Consider the following 19,400-nt stretch of genomic DNA (forward strand, 5'->3'; position numbering starts at 1 on the left):
CAAAATTCCTTCTTACCACTTTTTTTTATTGAATCTTCCAAGCTAGGGGAATGTTTTATCAAGAATGTTGTTGTTTACAAAAAATTGTTTCCGGATCGATAATACTTTTTAATCTTGATTAACTTCTTACATACCTTTTTAAATCCGGTTTCACGTTGTAGATATAGTTTAACTGTTTAAAGCTGTTCAAATATATCTAGAGCAAAAATGTGTTTTTAATTTTGTTTAAATATCAGCTTTATTAATGTAATTGAAACATTTTTAATGTCTGTAGGTAAGTCTCCTGGCCATAGTTGTCTCTGGTTAACTTCAAATTTTTTGTAATTCTGAAAATTTTAAATATATGCATTCACGCCAACCCTCTTGCAAACATCTCGTTAAAAATATAAAAGGTATACAAAATACATCTTTAACAAACACATAGAAAAACATTAAAATCCTTAAAAATGCCAATCGTTTTCAAATATTAAATAAAAGTTTTTAAAGTTGAAATTTTCAGTAAATGTTTGAATTTGATATTGTTTAAATGATTTGTTTTGCAATAAATTAATGTTAAATTCTATTGTTAACGGGATGCTAACGTTTCCTTCCTTATAACAGTATTTACATTTAGAACTTTACTCTTTACTATAAACATACACATACCGCCCTTCCTTCCTTCCACTGAAAATACCCACCTCACATACTCAAAAAAGAATTGAGTCTTTGCCACAAACTCAAATTTTCTAATCCCTATACCCATGCAATCTGATGCTGTAAACCTTTGATAATTTAAAGGTTTACTTAACCTAACAAAATTCATAGTTTGAAATATCTTTGATCTACAACATTGGGTTGCAAAGATATAAGGAAAATCAATTTTACTTCTAATAAATTGATTTTCCCCCCTTTTCTAAACCTTCTATTCTTTCCCTGCCCCCTTCCCCCCTTTTTTCTTTGACAACATATTTCTGGTTTAAAATGTTTTTAATTCACATTCTATCATGGGGGAGGGTTAAAGGAATTGGGTTCTTGCAACAAACTCTGATTTTTTAATCCCTTTATATTTGCAACCCGATGTAGCCGACCTTGAATATCTTAAACTATGAATTCTGTTAGATCAAATAATCAAAAGTTAAAATGTCAAAAGTTTACACCATCAGGTTGCAAAGATATAGGTATTAATAAATTTGAGTTTGTGGTAAGAACTCAGTTCCTGTGCCTAAACGTTTATATTTTTATAGAAAGAATTAGTTAAAGTTTATTCTATTGCTGTTTCCCTGTCCAGTATTCTACATGGGTAAATTATACGAATCCAAAAAACGATAGAGAAGCGACTTTTCTTCCGTAAAATGCCGAATAGTCAGTTTTACCGACATTCATAAGCGAAGGTTGGGTGAGGGGGGGGGGGGAGATAGAGAGGGGAAGAAGTATAAAACCGCGCTGCAGAGATCTGAACGATTACTGTGTTAGTATCTGGAGACCTGAACGGCGGAACCATGTTTTCTTCCGTCTTCATCATCTGCGCTGTAAGTTCAACTTTCAAGTGAACTCATTTTTAAGCCGAGTGAGATTTAGTGATTATTCATCTTGCAACATTTCATCCGTATCTGGTATCAGAAACCTTTTAACAAAGTATCTGGTATCAGAAACCTTTTTACAAAGTATCTGGTATCAGAAACCTTTTTACAAAGTATCTGGTATCAGAATCCTTTTTACATCAGCTTTTAAAAGTAAAAAAAAAATCCATAAAAAGAATGATTTAATTGAAAGAAAGTGGTTGGTATAATATTTTAAAGAAGAAATTACTCTTTTTAAATATTTCTGAAATGAAAGTGAAAACAAAATCTCATTTTCCATGGTTTTAACTATTTTCTCAAACCTCAGGAAAGAAGAAGTTTAGAAAACAAACCGTTATAAAAGTTTTAAGTTTTTTTTTGATAAGTTTAAAGTTTATAGGAAACGAAACACTTTCAAAGAATTTCAAAATATTAAGATACGAAATCTATGATCTCTAATGCTTTCTAATGCCCTCCAAAAGCAATTACTTTTGGGTAGGTATAACTGAAAAAAACGACTGTAAGTAGATACTTTAATATATTAAAGACAACGTTTATTTAATATTAGGTTCGAAAATTCCTTTTAAAGAACTTTTAATAATTTTTTGATACATTACATAAATTATAAAACATCTAATTGCAATTACAAAATGTTCTTCAGAAGATTTGAATTTTAAACTCAATTTTTGATAAAAGTAGAACTTTCAACTCGATATTTTGATGAAATTTAACTTTTACAAAACTTTATTATTCTTTTCACAAATTTAATATCAAACTTTTTTTATTTGTTTTATTCCAAAAGTTTGAAAGTTAATAATTCTACGCTCTAATGTGTTAAGTGCTGGGATACTGCAAAGGAATTGAGTCTTTGCCACAAACTCTTATTTTTTAATCACTATATCTTTGGACCAAATGTTGCAGACCTTAGATATTTCAAACTATGAATTTTGTTGGATTAGATAATCTGAGTTTGAAATATCAAAGGTTTACAACATCGAGTTTTAAAGATATTGAGGTTTAAATATTTGATTTTGTTCCAAAGACTCAATTCCTTTGAAATTATTCTTCTCATTACTTAACTTTTATTTTTCTTTATTTTTTTCTGCTCGATTCCCTATTTTCTATTCCGTCCCTTCTCATTTTTTTCTTTTATCCTACAGTTTTTTTCTCCTCTCCTAAAGATTATTCTACAGTTTATTTCTCCTCATAAACGTTTTAATTCACCTCTGAAACAGTTTATTTATCCTATGTACAGTTTATTTCTCCTCTAATACAGTTATTTTCTCCTCCTTAACAGTTTATTTGTCATCCTTAAAAGTTTATTTCTCCTCCTAAACAGTTTATTTCTCTTTCCTAAAGTTTATTTCTCCTCTAAAAGAGTTTATTTCTCCTCTAAAAGAGTTTATTTCTCCTCTAAAAGAGTTTATTTCTCCTCTAAAAGAGTTTATTTCTCCTCTAAAATAGTTTATTTTTCCTCTATATCAGTTTATTTCTTCTCTATAACAGTTTATTTCTCCTCTATAACAGTTTATTTCTCCTTTAAAAGAGTTTGCATTTCTTTCTTCAAACATTTTTTGTCTCAAAAACACATTTTTTCTCGTTAAAGTTTTCCTTTTTTTCTGCGTAGCGGATATGAAGTTTTATCTTAAACTACCCCCTCTGATGAAACAGTAATCTATATTGAAAATGAGAATTCAAATTCCAGCTCCGGATCATGCTAGTCACTGAGCTCAGGATCAGTATTCTCAATATCTGGTCTGAGACTGAAACCCAAAGGTTAGATTAGTCAGCAGGATACAGATGGATCCGTTCCAGGTTCTTCTCTTCATCTTCTTTGCGGAGATTATTCGTTCTAGTTTCTTTAAACTATCATTCTTTTCTTTAATTTCATTCTTCCTAAAGCTTTGATCGGTGCTGAAGTTTCTTCTTATTTGATTTTATTCTTGTTTTGATTGGTACTTAGTTTCTTCTTCTTTGATTTTATTCTTGTTTTGATCGGTGCTGAAGTTTCTTCTTCTTTGATTTTATTCTTGTTTTGATCGGTGCTGAAGTTTCTTCTTCTTTGATTTTATTCTTGTTTTGATCGGTGCTGAAGTTTCTTCTTCTTTGATTTTATTCTTGTTTTGATCGGTGCTGAAGTTTCTTCTTCTTTGATTTTATTCTTGTTTTGATCGGTGCTGAAGTTTTTTCTTCTTTAATTTTCTTCTTGTTTTGATCGATGCTGAACTTTCTTCTCCTTTGATTTTATTCTTGTTTTGATCGGTGCTGAAGTTTCTTCTCCTTTGATTTTATTCTTGTTTTGATCGGTGCTGAAGTTTTTTATTCTTTAATTTTATTCTTGTTTTGATCGATGCTGAACTTTCTTCTCCTTTGATTTTATTCTTGTTTTGATCGGTGCTTAAGTTTTTTCTCCTTTGCATTTCGAAATTCTTTAAGATTTTCCCCAGTATCTAATCTTCTTTTTTCATCTTAACTTTGCATCAATCTTAAACAAAAATTTCGTTGCTCTTGTCAATACCAAAGGTTTACACCAACAGGTTGCAAAATATATCTAGGTATTAGTAAATTTGAGTTTGGGGTGAGTGTTAAGGTGCATTTTGAAGAAAATTGTCAACCTTTTTTGTTTGTACTTGTGATGTCAGATTTGCAACAACAACAAAACATGATGCCCCCCCCCGGTCCAACTAATATATTTGGGTGGCCAAAGGTTTCTAATTTAACATTGTTGGGTGGTGTAAAGAGAACGATGCAAATATTAAATTGCATGCATGAAGTTTGCAAATAAAAACTTTCAGGCCTTAAACCAATTTAGGGACACTTTTACACGTACACAGTGTGCATTGTGCAATGTTAAGGCTATTTAGTATTTATAAATGGTGTCCCAGCATATCTCTGTAAATGGTGTCCCAGCATATCTCTATAAATGGTGTCCCAGCATATCTCTATAAATGGTGTCCCAGCATATCTCTATAAATGGTGTCCCAGCAAATCTCTATAAATGGTGTCCCAGCAAATCTCTATAAATGGTGTCCCAGCATATCTCTATAAATGATGTCCCAGCATATCTCTATAAATGGTGTCCCATATATCTCTGTAAATGGTGTCCCAGCATATCTCTATAAATGGTGTCCCAGCATATCTCTATAAATGGTGTCCCAGCATATCTCTATAAATTTTGTTATTATCTGTCTGTTAATTTTGTAAGCGTACATTTTGTTGGGACCTTATATGAACCAAGGAAAGGTTTATATTATGGCCGGCAGAAATAAATTTTAAAAATTGACTCCAAAAACACCGAGGTTTATAGAAAACGTTGGAAGTCCGGCAGTTCCCAAAAAAATTAGTTTTATGACTAAAAGCTAAAGTTATAAAAAGAGTTGGGTGCGAAGCGCCTTTAAGCCTTGTTTTATAATATTACACGTGGATTTAACGGTTCTGTCAATATTCCAGAAAGCTGTGACTTTCGATCACAATTTGACCCATTAAACCCAATCTTTTAGTCTTTTTTCTTAAGTACTTTTTTGTTGGCATATGCATCTTGAATGAAAATGTATAAAATAAACGAATTAAAGACCAAAACAAGTTTGATTTAACATAGAAGAAACCGAATGCTGCTCACTCTGGTTAGTCCGGGGTGATTATACAAATATGGTATTGGTATCCCAGAAAATTAAGTATGCATATATAGTGGCCTAATTTATCTCACACATGGGTCCTAAAGTTGCAAGATCCGAGACGGTACATAAGTTTACCGGTCTAGTGTTATCGTAGAAGTGTTGTAGTGTAGTGTTGTTAATCGTTTTCGATCGTTTTAAAAACAAATTTGATAAAAATTCCATGCAGGATTTCTAGACTGTACTATGCTAAAGTTAAGGGAGTGTTCGCGAAAAATTAAAGGGGTATAGGCTTACAAAAAACGATCCAAAACCGATGCAAAAACGAACTTGTTGTAACAATCATATTTGGATCGTTTTTCCATTTTTTAGGATAAAGCTAAAACAATAAACAATAAACGCTTTTGATCGCTACTAATCTAACTTCTATCTGTTGCGTCTATAAGATGAAAATTGTTGAATACGACTAATGCTGAAGAACGTAGCGTCCATACAAATTCACAAAGTTGCAATATTCAACTCGGATCGTAAAATAATCAATTTTATTTCAAAGAAATCATTCAGATATTTCAACCAATCATCGATAATTTTTCAACGCAATCGTATAAAGTTGATATTTCATAATATTCTGACTACTTTTGAAAACATTTTTTCCTGTTTTTGATAATGAAGACGACATTTTCATATTTTCCAGGAATGTTCGAAAATCCAGCGCCAGCGAAATATTTTTTAATAAAACAAAATTAAAAATATTATGAAATATTAACTTTATACGAATGTTGACAACATTTGGTTTTTTTACATTATACCAAATTTTGACCCTGAAAGAAAAATAAAAAAACTAGGTAATAACAAATCAACTGAAGACACATCATAAGATAGAAAATTGACCTAAACCTCATTTCATCGATTTATTTTTTACACACTATTTTCACTTCCGCCTGAACTAAAGTATTTGAAAAGTTTTTGGAAACCCTGTATTTATAATTTATGCATATTTCCGTCCTGCATTGTTTGTTTAATCTAGGTTCAATACCAAACCATACTCATACACCATTTATATACAGTAGAGGGAGTAGACAGGTTCATACCAACCTTCAAATCCGTATACATAGAATAAACCTTTTTTCTTTGAATCATTTCATCTTATCATTTATATGTTTTCTTCTATTTTTTCTTCTCTTCTCGTATTTCCGATGTAGCTCTGTACTCTTTTTTTTCTTGTTTTTTTTTCTAATTTTTCTAAATTTCGTTTTATCCTCACAAACTTTCTCCAAACTTCATTTTAAGCTACGAACAGAGTGAGTTATTTATTACCAAGTTATTACTCTTTGTTTTGCTTATTGAGATTTGGCTGATTATTCGTTAGAACACTGCATAAACACTAATTTTCAAATCCTTATATATTTGCAACCTGTTATTTTAAACTTGCAATTCTATTGGAATTATTGGTAAAAAATTGAAATATTAGATTTGAAAGTTAGAGTTTGAATTTAGTGTTAAATCCTTTGAGATAATGAAGAAGGGGCATATACTTAACTTTGATTGTAGAAAGTCATGGGACGAGTTTTAATTCAATATCTAGATGTGATGTAACCCCCCCCCCCTGTTGTGAGAGAAGATATCTCTGATTCCTGTTTATGTTGGTTCAATGGGTTGAGAAGAGAAGAATTCCCTGGGACATAATTACATTAGAGAGGACACTGTACAGCATTTTAATCACCCTAGTCTATACCAAAACATGGTTCTAGGGAGATGGGGTGGACTTGGAATTTTGTGACGTGCATCCCATCAAAAAAAAAAACAAGGTGCTAAAGCTCGAACCTCAGTAACAAACCTCGAAAAGGTTTGCTTGAAACAAGCGAAACCATGAGCTCGCGGCGAATTTAACAAATTGAATAGGAAGTGTTTTAACATTGGAACTGTAAGTTTTAACTTCTAGCTTTACATATATTAGGAGTAGGAGTAGGCGTGATACAAATCCTTCATATATATTCTTTAACAATGTGTCCTGAATTCTACATCTAGATAGATAGATAGATAGATAAATAGTTAGATAGATAGATAGATAGATAGATAGATATCGTGACATATATTGTTGCACTAAGTGCAAAGGTTAATGTCTAAGAATTTGACACAATGGGGTGATAATGTTTGACGATTCAGAACGACTTTTCCATTTAGTTTCTAACTTCTTAAATAAAGTTGAGAATAAATTTTAATCCATCGTGGTATATACCCCCCCCCCCTGTATAATTTTAACTTCTTAGAACCCCCCATCTCCCATCTCCAGTTAGGTTCCAAGACCGGAGAATGGATTTCACATGAAATGTAATATACTGGATTCCGTTACAGAGAATTCTTTCCCGTCAGATAAAACCTGGATTATATTATACTTTATTTGTCAAGAGGGATCAGGGAGGGGAGAAGGGAGTATGGGGGGGGGGAGGTTGAAGCAACAAAATACTTGAAAAAGAGGGTTAGAAAATGGAAGTAAGGAAATAGGAAAATAAAGAGAGAAGAGATAAAAGATAAGTGTGATAGGGTGAAAGGAAGGATATGTTCTAGGAACTTTTAAGTTTAGCCTCCCCTCTCCCCCCTGCCTTTCCCCCTCTACATATCTCCCCCTCCCCTCCCTTTCCCCCCTCTACCTACCCTCTCCCCCCCACTCCCTTCCCCCTCTATCTACCCTATCAAACCAAGTTTGGTTCAAACTTTTCTCAAAGTTCAGTAAACCATTATCAACACTTTGAAATGAACTTCCTTAAAATAGAGAATACAGATTTACAGGCATACCCTTGAACACGATCATAAAAAGAGAGGGCTGATTAAAGATCTACCGGTTAGGATTACACATAGACATGTGTGTACAGAGGTGACTACTCTTATTTTGGGAATCTTTGGATCAAGCAGTTCTTCGTATCTTGTGCAATGTGCAGTCCTTCGGATTAAATATCCCAGGTTTGTGCTTCCCTGCAGGGATAAGGATTGAAATTGAAGGATCAAGTAATTATTCATGAAAGGAATTAAGTCTTTGCCACAATCTCAAATTTTTTAATTAATATATCTTTGTAACCTGATGATGTAAGCTTTTGATATTTCAAACTTACTTTTTTTTGATCCAACAGAATACTAAGGTCTACGACAACAGATTGCAAAGATTTCTGGATTAGAAAACATTTTGTGACAAAAACTTAATTTTTTTTTAAGTTGACACAATGGATTTCAAGATCCAGCGAGAAAGATTGGCGCAATTTCATAGAAAACTGTTGACATGTCTAAAGACATCTAAAGACATCCTTGCATTGCAGGAAATTAGATTGGGAGAGGGTTGGATTGGGAGAGGGTTGGATTGGGAGAGGGTTGGATTGGGAGAGGGTTGGATTGGGAGAGTGTTGGATTAGGAGAGGGTATTGGGTTAAGGAAGAATTGCAAGGTGTTTTTCATACTTGATACTGGATACACTAGATTAGGAAGAGATCTACACAAAAGTAAAACTTTTTACAACTACAAATGTTGAATATAAAAATGAAATATTCAAATACAAATGCTGACAGTGCATGGTTTAAAATGCATAAATAAGTAAAATTATTATTTATGCATCTCATGTTTGGTTGTTCTATGAAGAAACGTAGAAACAAAATTAACTAACCTACATGCTCCGTCCGTATATTAAGATTAAAAGATTACTGGATGGGGAGATGAGGAGAAGGGTTTGCATCTGAATTTTATCACCAGGTCCAAGGTTAGAGCAATATCGTAGGTTCAGAGCAAAGGGTTGAGAATACAACCGTGAGATTATAGTTTAGCTTCAATACGTTTAAAGATCAATCTATTTTATTGAGAAGTAGGACGATTCTATATTTTAATTTGTCCTAGAACTTGTTTATTTTTATTAAAGCACAGAATAAAACGAAAATATGGTTTTAAACCAAACCTTAACCTAAGGATCCTAAATTAAGTTCCAATATTCTTTAATCTTTTTTATTATGATCATGATCCAACAAAAACATTTTTATTTCATATCTCAAAGAAACGATTTAAACTCCCAATACAACTGCACTACACCTGGTTGGAGTAAATATACCGTGAATGTGAAACTTTAAATCCTTTTTCAGTTCTCTCTCTCTCCTTTTTCTTTGATCCAGACTGCTTTAAAAAGTGAATTTTCAAGATTGGCTTTAAAATGAAGCAACTTCTTGGCTTTTGATATACCAAGATATACCATCTTTTAGGACTATAAAGCACTTGTTTTAGCTGGAGTTTTTTTAAAAAGTTTTTTGAAAAATTCTCATCGATTTTTGCGTGAGCTAGAAACTTTGGACCCTTTGATACAGGATTACCCACAAATGATGAGACTGTAAAGACGACCCAAAACTAAACAAAAATGAAGAATTGAAGCTTGATTTTTGGTTTCTGCATTCAATAAAGTATTTTGATAATTAAGAAAATTATTAAGAGCTGAAATAAGCCATTTTTAACCCTGAATGCACTAAACAAAATCCGTACAATCGTATCTGAAGCCTCATCCTTTGCGGGTAAGCCTGTATCTCTCTCTTATTTTTCTTCATTTCCCGCAATCTTCTGTTCCCTTCCTGTTCAGGATTTTTGTGCAATGTTTCCCCAATTTAAATGTTGAAGAAGAGTAAGGTCGTAAATGTTCCTGGTTTGATGGCAAGGAAGTTGTTTATGGACTCTTTATACTCCTCTCCTGCACGCTGTATCCTTCTCTATACCCAGAGTATCTGACCCAAGGAAATCCTTGACTTGATGCATATTTATAAACAATGCACTTCCGCACATCTTCTCCATCAACATTTTATATATTCTCACCTATATAAAGGATTTGAGGAGAAGGATGTAACGGATAAGAACAGAGAAAGGAGAATTATGAAGAAGGTTTTTTTGAAAGAGTCAATCTATTCAACTCAGATCTTTTAAACCTTGCTAAGAACATTCTCGTGGTTTTCCAATCAAATTTTGAGGCAAATCGGTCCAGGAGTTCCTGAGTATATGATCGGACAAACAAAAAGAGATTACAACTTTATATATAGATGAGTAGGATTTAGAATGGGACAGATAAGGGCGAAAAGATGAGAAGAATGAAGAATGAAGATTATAAGAAATGAGTAAGATTGAGGATGGGACGGAAAAGAACGGAGATAGAAGAAGAATAAAAATAAAGATTTTAGGAAATAAATAGAATGGGACGGATAAGAACGGAGAAAGAAGAAGAAATGAAGATTTTAAGAAATGAGTAGGATTGAGAATGTGACGGATGAAAACGGAGAAAGGAGAAGAATGAAGAATGAAGATTTTAAGAAATGAGTTAGATTGAGGATGGGACGGATAAGAACGAAGAAAGGAAAAGAATGAAGAACGAAGAAATGGGTACGATTGAGGAAGGAACGGATAAGAACGGAGAAAGGAGAAGAATGAAGATAAAAAGAAATGAGCAGTATTGAGAATGGAGAAGAAAAATAAAAGAAGAATGAAAAATAAATAAAGAAAAATGACGAATAAATAATGAAAAAATTAGTTAAGGATATGAAGAATGAAAAATTAAGAATATCAACTTAATTTAATTCTATTCAAAAATGTGTAGAATTGCTATCCCCTGCAGGACTCTTCCGAAGAATGACATAAAATTATTCTTTTTATATTTGATTATCCTGCTCTCTCAATCTTGAACCTAGCAGTACTCAAGGGTTTAAGAAATTCAAGGATTTTTCAAATGTATTTTTAACTACTAGCTGAGGTGCCCGGCGTTGCCCGTGGAATTTAAAAAGTTCGAATTAAAAAAAAATATTCTTGAAAGAAAAATTTGATTACCTATGGGTTCCCTTAAAAAAATTCAGCCAATTCGGCACAGCCGTTTGGCCAGTTATAGCTAACATATATACATACAAATATATATATATGAGCGATCAGAGCTTTATTATATAGATTTAACGGTAAGATGTTTTTTGTCACATTTTTGTATTAAATTTAACATTTGATAATTTGTTTTGTTACATCTATTTATTATTTAGTTTTGACAAAAAATCGAGCATTATTCATAGACAACTTTACAGTTGGGGTCTCTCAGATGGAAAAATTAAATATTCACTTTAAAGAGAATTAGTGAAAAATGAATTAGAATTAAATTTTGGTTCAATCTCGGGCCTCGGCTAATTTTACTTATACTTTACTTTTGATTCGAATTCAGCATAAACCTTCTTTCATTTTTCGCAAAACTTCTTTTAAATCTAAAATTTAAAAATAAAATTTTTCTGTAATCATGATTCAGAATAACAAGAGTCATGATAAAGTTATACATCTGTAATATATTTATACATATCTGATAAAACTATAAACTTATTTTAATTTCTGAAACATCGGAAAATAGAAAAACTGAACATTTGTCTCAAACTATAATTTTCTAAGGAATTGAGTTTTTGCAACAAACTCTAATTTTCGAATCCCTATATCTTGGCAACCTGGTGGTTTAAACCTTGGATATTTCTAATTTAGATAATTTGATTCAACATGCATATCAAAATATCAAAGGCATTAGGGATTAGAAAACCAGAGTTTGTGACAAAGACTCAATTTCTTTCTCCATCTTTGCAACCTGATGGTGCAAAGCTTTAATTTTCCAATTTTTAGTATTTGATCTTTTGATTATTAGAAAATTTGAACTATCAACGGTTTACGTCATCAGGTTGAAAAGATATGAGGATTTTAAAAAATAGACATTAAGGTAAGTGTTCAGTTTCTTGATGCAAGGAAAAGAAGAGACAAAAATAAATCATCATAAAATTCTACAATACTGAAATTCACTGAAAACTTCTTGAAGTTCTTAATTAAAACTTAATTTTATTGTTGAGAGAAAAGTAAAATCTTGGCTCTAGTCTTTAGAAAATATTTCTAAAGTAAGGAAGTTTGAACTCTGTAATTGCAATGCTAAATTTACTGCAAAATTTCAAGTTTAGGGTTGCCATTACAGACCTCACTGCGCAGTGCGTCTTGCATGAAATGCATATTGGCACAGAAGCCGAAAGGAAGGGGGGGGGGGAGAAGGAGGAGAGAAAAGTGAGTAAGACAGGGGGTTAGGTTATTGCTAAATATCTTGTAAAATCTGAATATTAAAATACAGGCCTGTGCCCTGTAGACCTATCATCTTTACTCAACATTTGTTAATATGGCATTTAAACCAAGCTTCCCCCTCCCGTTCTCCCTCCATCCTCCCCTCTCCTACCTCCCCCCTCTCCTTCATTCATTTCCTAAATCTTTAACCTCTGTTTTGCAACTCAATTTCCTTCGTTTAAAGTTTTCTCCCTTCTCTACGTTCCGCATTTGATATATATTATATAATATATATACACTTTTTCCTATTTGTTAAAACTCTATTGTTAAGGTTTGTCTGTGCGGTGTTCTATCTCAAGATGATTCTGAGCCTTCTCCTTCCTCTCCTCTAGCTCAACTCCTTGCTACTGCAGCGGCTTCCGGAGCTGTTCCAATCCTTCCCCTTGCTCCTCATAATTTCAGACCTAAACGTAAACCTCAGAACGTATTCTCTGGTGAAAACCGTCCTAGGTTTAAACCTCGTAAAAAGGTTCAGGAGGAAACAGTTGATAGTTTTGAACCTGCTCCTGTTACAGAGTCGGACCCTAGTAGTAGGAAAGGACCTGTAGCTGGAGGGTTCAAGAGAAGACCCCGTCCTACCATAATTCAGGAGGAGGAACCTCAATCCACCCTCCCCTTCCAACCTGCAACAGAGCTTCCTAAGTTCCAACTCGAGGATTTCTTTGGCACTCCTGAACCTGTTTTCCAAGTGGTTGAAGTTGGTTCTAAGGTGTTCCTTCCTCCACCAGCCTCTAATAGTATAGTGGACAGGAACTCTATCCTGGAGGAGGTCAAAGCTAGAACTATTGCCATCACAGGTAAATAATAAATTTCAAATTACATATTTAAAAAAATATCTTATATTATTCCATTACTACCATTAATTATATTTGTAAACTCTAGGTGCCCAAGCAGTTGGGATAACTAAAGAGCTTACAAATGACGTTTCTCACCGGAGCAAGGGTGCTAGAACCCTTAACCCACCTAGGTTTGATGAAAGACGAGTGGGTCGGAAACCTCGCCCTGAGTCTCGTCCTGATCCCGACATTGATATTTCTCGTCCTGATCCTGAATCCAGGATACTGGACGGAGAAGTAGCTCTAGGTCGTCCTGGAACTAAGAGAACAAAACAACACTCGATCGGAACAGTTGAAAGATACAAGTTCGAGAACGAGGACGGTTCTATCACCTGGGGATATGAAAACGACGATGGATCTTACAAGGTGAGGTTTAGGCTTCAGAGAACTTCCCGATAACGGATTTCAATCCCGTAGTTTTCGAAGATTTAAAATCTAGAAGAAGCATAAGTACCGATCATAAATTCAAGATGAATATTCTAAAGGTTAAGGATGTATACGATCCAAATACTAATTCAGTAATATTTGAAGGCATAAATGAGGGATTAATTCTATAGGTTAGCCCCTACCCCCTCCCTTTCACCTTCTGTACTACCAAATAAACATCCCAAGTTTCAATTGATGAATTATGCTTCAGGAGGAGTCCATTGGAATAGATTGTATAACCAAAGGAAAATATGGTTACATTGATCCAACCGGAGAGGTTCGAGAGTATTCTTATTCTAGCGGAGTCAGATGCGATCCTCTAACAAGACAGGTGATACCGAAACCGGTTTACCATATTAAAGGAACTGTAAGCAAAATTTTATATAACCCTTCATTTTAAGAGGGGAATTTCCGATTTACAACGGTACCCTTTAACCTTTAAATAATCATCGATGGCAGAGAACTCTGTGTCTTACCAACAATGTGTTTAACAATTACAAGTGTTCCTGTAGCATAATAAGGATAAGTACGTCATCCTTGATCAGGGTACTGTTAATAATCGGACACACAACTCTACAGTTTAAGCTTAAAATTACTCCTACAGTTAAATTAAAAAATGATGGAAAGTTTAGAAGATTAATTAATTCACAAGGAACTAATTGTATTTGTTTTCTACTGAAATTTTATGAAAGTTACTTTGAAGAATGTAAATAATCTCTGCATTATAAATAGCGATAAGTTTGTTTATATTTCTCCCACCAACTGCAGTACACTTTATTTTTTACAAAAGGTGTTTGTAGCTTCTTTAGTTCAGTTTAAAACACTCGATTCAAACATTTAATTTCTGATCTTTACATATTTGTAACCTGTGGCCGAATTTAAAGAATTTGAGCGGCGGTTTAAATATGGTTGGTTCCACTTAAAATTGTATAAAGTGTTTAAAGATTTAAGCAGGCGCTTAATTTAAACCGGCTTTTGGCGGATTTAAACCGCGGCTCAAATTCTTTAAATTCCATCTCAAATGGTGTAATCAATTAATATGTTAAACCTTGACTATTTGATCTTGGAGAATCTAAAGTTTGAACTCTAGATTGTAAAATATAAGGTTTAGAATATAATAGTTTGAGGCGGGTAATCAGTTCCTTTGGCTTCAAACAAATATTAATTCCAGGGGCTCTTGGCATTTTTATTCGTATAAATGATTTCTAAGATTTAAAAAACTTTTTGTATGATTTTGACATGAAATTAATAACAGAGCTTTAAATATTTTCAGATTGCAGCGGACGAATCTACGTTCACTGGAGCTAACGGACATGGATTCTTCGACTACGCTCAAAACAAGTTCGTTATGCCTAACGGAAGGTAAAATATCTACCTTTTAGTTTCTATAGAATATACATTTTTCGTTTTGTTGACATAAACCTATAAATCTCGATTTAAATTTTTTTACCTAATTCCTGAGTTTAAAGACTGCAAGTTTATATTGGATAATGGAGACAAGAAAAGTTTGTTATGAGATATTACTCTATAACGCTGTTTGTTTGGTTAAATTATAATTTAAGCAATATTCTAAGTTTCTTTTATGTAAGTAGAACTAAAACATAAAAGGCAAAAGCAAGATTAAAATAAAATCTACTATTAGATGTTTCAAACTTAAACAACAGTTAAACACTAGTTTAGGGTACAGAGGATGAATTTGTTTAAATAAGATACACTACAGTTGATAAAACTTAGTTAACAGAGTATACAATTGTTTAAACTTAGTTAACAGAGGATACAATTGTTTAAACTTAGTTAACAGGGGATCCAATTGTTTAAACTTAGTTAACAGATGATACAATTGTTTAAACTTAGTTAACAGAGGATACAATTGTTTAAACCTAGTTAACAGAGGATACAATTGTTTAAACTTAGTTAACAGATGATACAATTGTTTAAACTTAGTTAACAGATGATACAACTGTTTAAAGTAAGTTAACAGAGGATGCAATTGTTTAAAGTAAGCTACAGGAAGCAGCGATTGTTTAAAGTAAATTAACGGAAGTTTTCATTATTGGCATTCAAATCTCTGAAAGGTCAAATTCACATCGTACAGTGCTGCGTACACTGATTAGATCCATGACCATATGAACTTATTTTCTGCTTGTCATTGCATCTGATTATAGTGCTTGTAGAACTTCTATACCAAATACTTATCATGCATATATATATATGTATACAGGACAAGAAAATATTTAACTTTTATCTTAATTTAAATGTGATAAATCAGCCACTTTCATTGATGGGAAAATCCTTATTTTTTTTTTTTTGTTGGAAAATATGTCAAAATCTTTGCTTCTACGCATTTTTGTTCTACACCACTGCACTGTACTGAGATGTAGACATATTGTCAAGTGACCCTCAATTTATAGACTGTCATGTCAGATTAACAACCCTTAACACGTTAATTTTATCAACAATTATGAAGCTATCGTATTCTATAAGATTTTGGAATTCTTACAATTATCTACTTTAGTTGAAAATTATCAATTTAATGTCAAAATTAGGGATATCTCATTTATCTTTGATCAGAAAAAGGTTTTAAGGTACTGTTGTGAATCGGATATGGCACTTCTACAATTAGAGGGACCCTTTCAGCAGAGTACAGAATATAAACAATACAAAAGATCCAAACATTGATATTAGTATTCATATCACATATCCTCTATAGAGGAGAGATGCATAAATAAAACTAAATCTTTTTAATTAATGAACTCATTTAGAAGATTAATTAATCGATAAATAAGATAGGATCAGGGAGTTTAGGATACTAGGAGAGCATTGTTAGGTTTTATGCCAACATTAGTCTGTTCAAGGTTCAGAAGGTGTACAATTGAAGTATATACATATTTTTGGACAGCTTCGAAGTTATATCTAGCTAAAGTGATTAGCTTTCAGCCTATACCCCCTTTCATTTGTCCTTTACAGTCCCTTTAAACACCGGTCACCGTGCTTAATACCTCAAGTTACGCTTTAAATAGAAGTTGACGCTTGACATTTCCATGCCATTTACCGGATCTTACATTTATTCAATTTCAACTTTTAAACTTTTAAACATTTGAAAATTATTAGAATTTAAGTATTTCATTCATTAAATACTTCGTGCCGAGACATATTCATTTTACATTAAATAAAAAGGTCAAGATAAAACATTCCCCCCCCCTCCCCTGGTAACCGGTATGTGTTTGCAAAATGTCGGGGAGTGCAAATTATTGTTGCAAAAAATTAAACCAGTTCATTTAACGTCCGATTCGATTAATCAGAGTATTCTAGCCAGTATTTTATATACCCATGCAGGATGAGACTTCAGAGACGACTGTACGGAATTTAAACTGACTTTTTATATTCATGATTCACTGTTTCTTTCTTTGCCAAATTATTAATTAAACCATTAAAAAGAATATTTTATGGCAGAAGACTTCATTTAACCGCGGGATCGTCATAGTTTATATTTTCAGGTCGTCTTTACATCATCATCTTTTATTAGTAACCCTGTGCTATTTATAAAAGCCTGTTTTTGCTAAGTAAATAGCTATTTTTTATACATTGATAATCAATAAACAATATATTTTAAATAATCATGACATAAAAACAATGCAATATTACAGTGTAACTGTAGAAAGACCAGGGGGTACGATAGTTTTCTACCTGTGTGCTCAGTTAGCTGTACAGTACTCGTACAACTGTTTACTAATATTGATATACTATAGGTTAGTTTATGTCCTATAAAATTAGTAAAGGATTAGCGTACATCATCATCACCCTATACACTATTACCTCGTTGATAAAGACGTATTTGCGTAAATATTCTCGTACTACTTCACAGTTTTATGAGTCCCGTTGTACAACATGAAGGGTCGGTAATAGATGTGGAATATTTTAAGTGCAATGAAAAATTTAATTTTAGAATAATTAGATAAAACTTCAGAAATTTAAATCAAATTGAAATCAAACGAAAATTAAATAGTACTTGGAGGTAGAAGAATAAAATAAACTGAGCTAGATATAGAATAGAAAAGACGGGAAAGAATATGAAAATAAGAATAAATGAAATGAAATAAACTGAGCTAGATATAGAATAGAAAAGACGGGAAAGAATATGAAAATAAGAATAAATGAAATGAAATAAACTGAGCTAGATATAGAATAGAAAAGAAGGGAAAGAATATGAAAATAAAAATGAATGAAATGAAAATGAAATGTTTCAGGAGAGTTACTGTTGTTGTAAACCAGGGGAACAAAGCTAGAGGAAGAAGATATTAAACTCACTCTCTATTTATCCATCTATCCATTTCTTTATATCCATCTATCCTTACATATATCCTGCCTCTATTCATATCTTTATATTAATCTTTCCTTTCCTCTATCCATATCTTTAAATTAATCTTTCCTGCCCCCTATCCATATCTTTATTTTAATCTTTCCTTCCCTCTATCCATATCTTTATATTAATCTTTCCTTTCCTCTATCCATATCTTTATATTAATCTTTCCTTTCCCCTATCCATATCTTTATATTAATCGTTCCTTCCCTCTATCCATATCTTTTTATCCATCTGTTTTTCATCTATCCATATTTGTATATCCATCTGTTTTTCCTCTATCCACATCTTTATATCCATCTATCCTTCCCTCTATCCATATCTATATATCCATCTATACCTTCTCTATCCATAACTTTATCTTCATCCAGCCTTCCTTCTATCCATATATTAATATCTATCTATCCTTCCCTCTATCCATATCTTTATATCCATCTATCCTCCTCTATTCATATATCTTTTTACCATATCTATACATCCAACTGTTCTTCCTCTATCCATATCTTTATATTAATCTATTCTTCCCTCTATCCATATCTATATATCCATTTATTCTTCCTCTACCCATATCTTTATATCCATATATCCTTCCTCTATTCATATCTTTACAGCCATCTATCGTTCCCTCTATCCGAATCTATATATCCATCTATTCTTCCTCTATCCATATCTTTATATCCATATATCCTTCCTCTATTCATATCTTTACAGCCATCTATCGTTCCCTCTATCCATATCTATATATCCATCTATTCTTCCTCTATCCATATCTTTATATCTGTATATCCAGCAATCCATTCCTTTATCCTCATCTTATATCCACCTATCCATCCTATCATTCATATCTTTTTATCCATCTATCCATCTCTTTATCCATATTTTTCATCCATATTCTTTTCATCCATATGAATCTAAATGAAAATGAAAAAGTATGTTTCTATTTTCCCATTTTACTCTGTAGTGAGCTTGTTATATAATTCTGCTGTGATCATTATTTATGTAATTTATTTATTCTATAAAAATAAATTTATGATGCTCTTTCCTCAGTTATTTATGTTTTTATTCTAAAAAATATATTGATCAATCATGCTCTTTCCTGTTTTATTCATGTTATTTGTAAAAGTATAAAGTAGAAAGAAACGGTTTATCGAGTACTCAAATCAAATTCTAATTTTCCAGGCCCCATATCTTTGAAACCTAGTGCAGTTATGTTTATTTGATGTAAACTAAGACTGCATGATTAAATTGTCAAAGTTTGAATATCAAAGGTTCACCCCATCAGGTGAAGCAAAAGATTGTTAATTAAAGGCAAGCGAGCGTTCTGTGCCTTCAAACGAAGATAGAGAATCAACTATTCCTTATAATATTTTTGGTCGTAAGCTTTGAATAGGCTTATTAACCTCGCATGAAAATTCAATGTATTAGATCTTAAATTATAAACTATTAAAACAGTGTCGTCATTTGTTTCTTAAGTTCCAAATTTTCCATTAATAAACGA

At 32.4% G+C, this 19,400-nt stretch overlaps 1 protein-coding gene across 1 annotated transcript; it reads left to right on the forward strand.

Moving 5' to 3' along the window:
- Positions 1 to 1,275: 1,275 nt before the first annotated feature.
- On the forward strand, positions 1,276 to 18,944 carry LOC111703312 (uncharacterized). Its single transcript, XM_023475221.1, has 7 exons — positions 1,276 to 1,279; positions 1,453 to 1,508; positions 12,552 to 13,077; positions 13,163 to 13,482; positions 13,754 to 13,873; positions 14,816 to 14,904; positions 17,790 to 18,944. Exons 1-7 carry the CDS (start codon positions 1,276 to 1,278, stop codon positions 17,842 to 17,844), a joined length of 1,170 nt encoding a protein of 389 aa, XP_023330989.1. The 3' UTR covers positions 17,845 to 18,944.
- The last annotated feature ends 456 nt before the right edge of the window (positions 18,945 to 19,400 follow it).

The sequence above is a fragment of the Eurytemora carolleeae genome, unplaced genomic scaffold (assembly GCF_000591075.1).
Source record: "Eurytemora carolleeae unplaced genomic scaffold, Eaff_2.0 scaffold17, whole genome shotgun sequence".
NCBI classification, from domain to species: Eukaryota; Metazoa; Arthropoda; class Copepoda; order Calanoida; family Temoridae; genus Eurytemora; species Eurytemora carolleeae.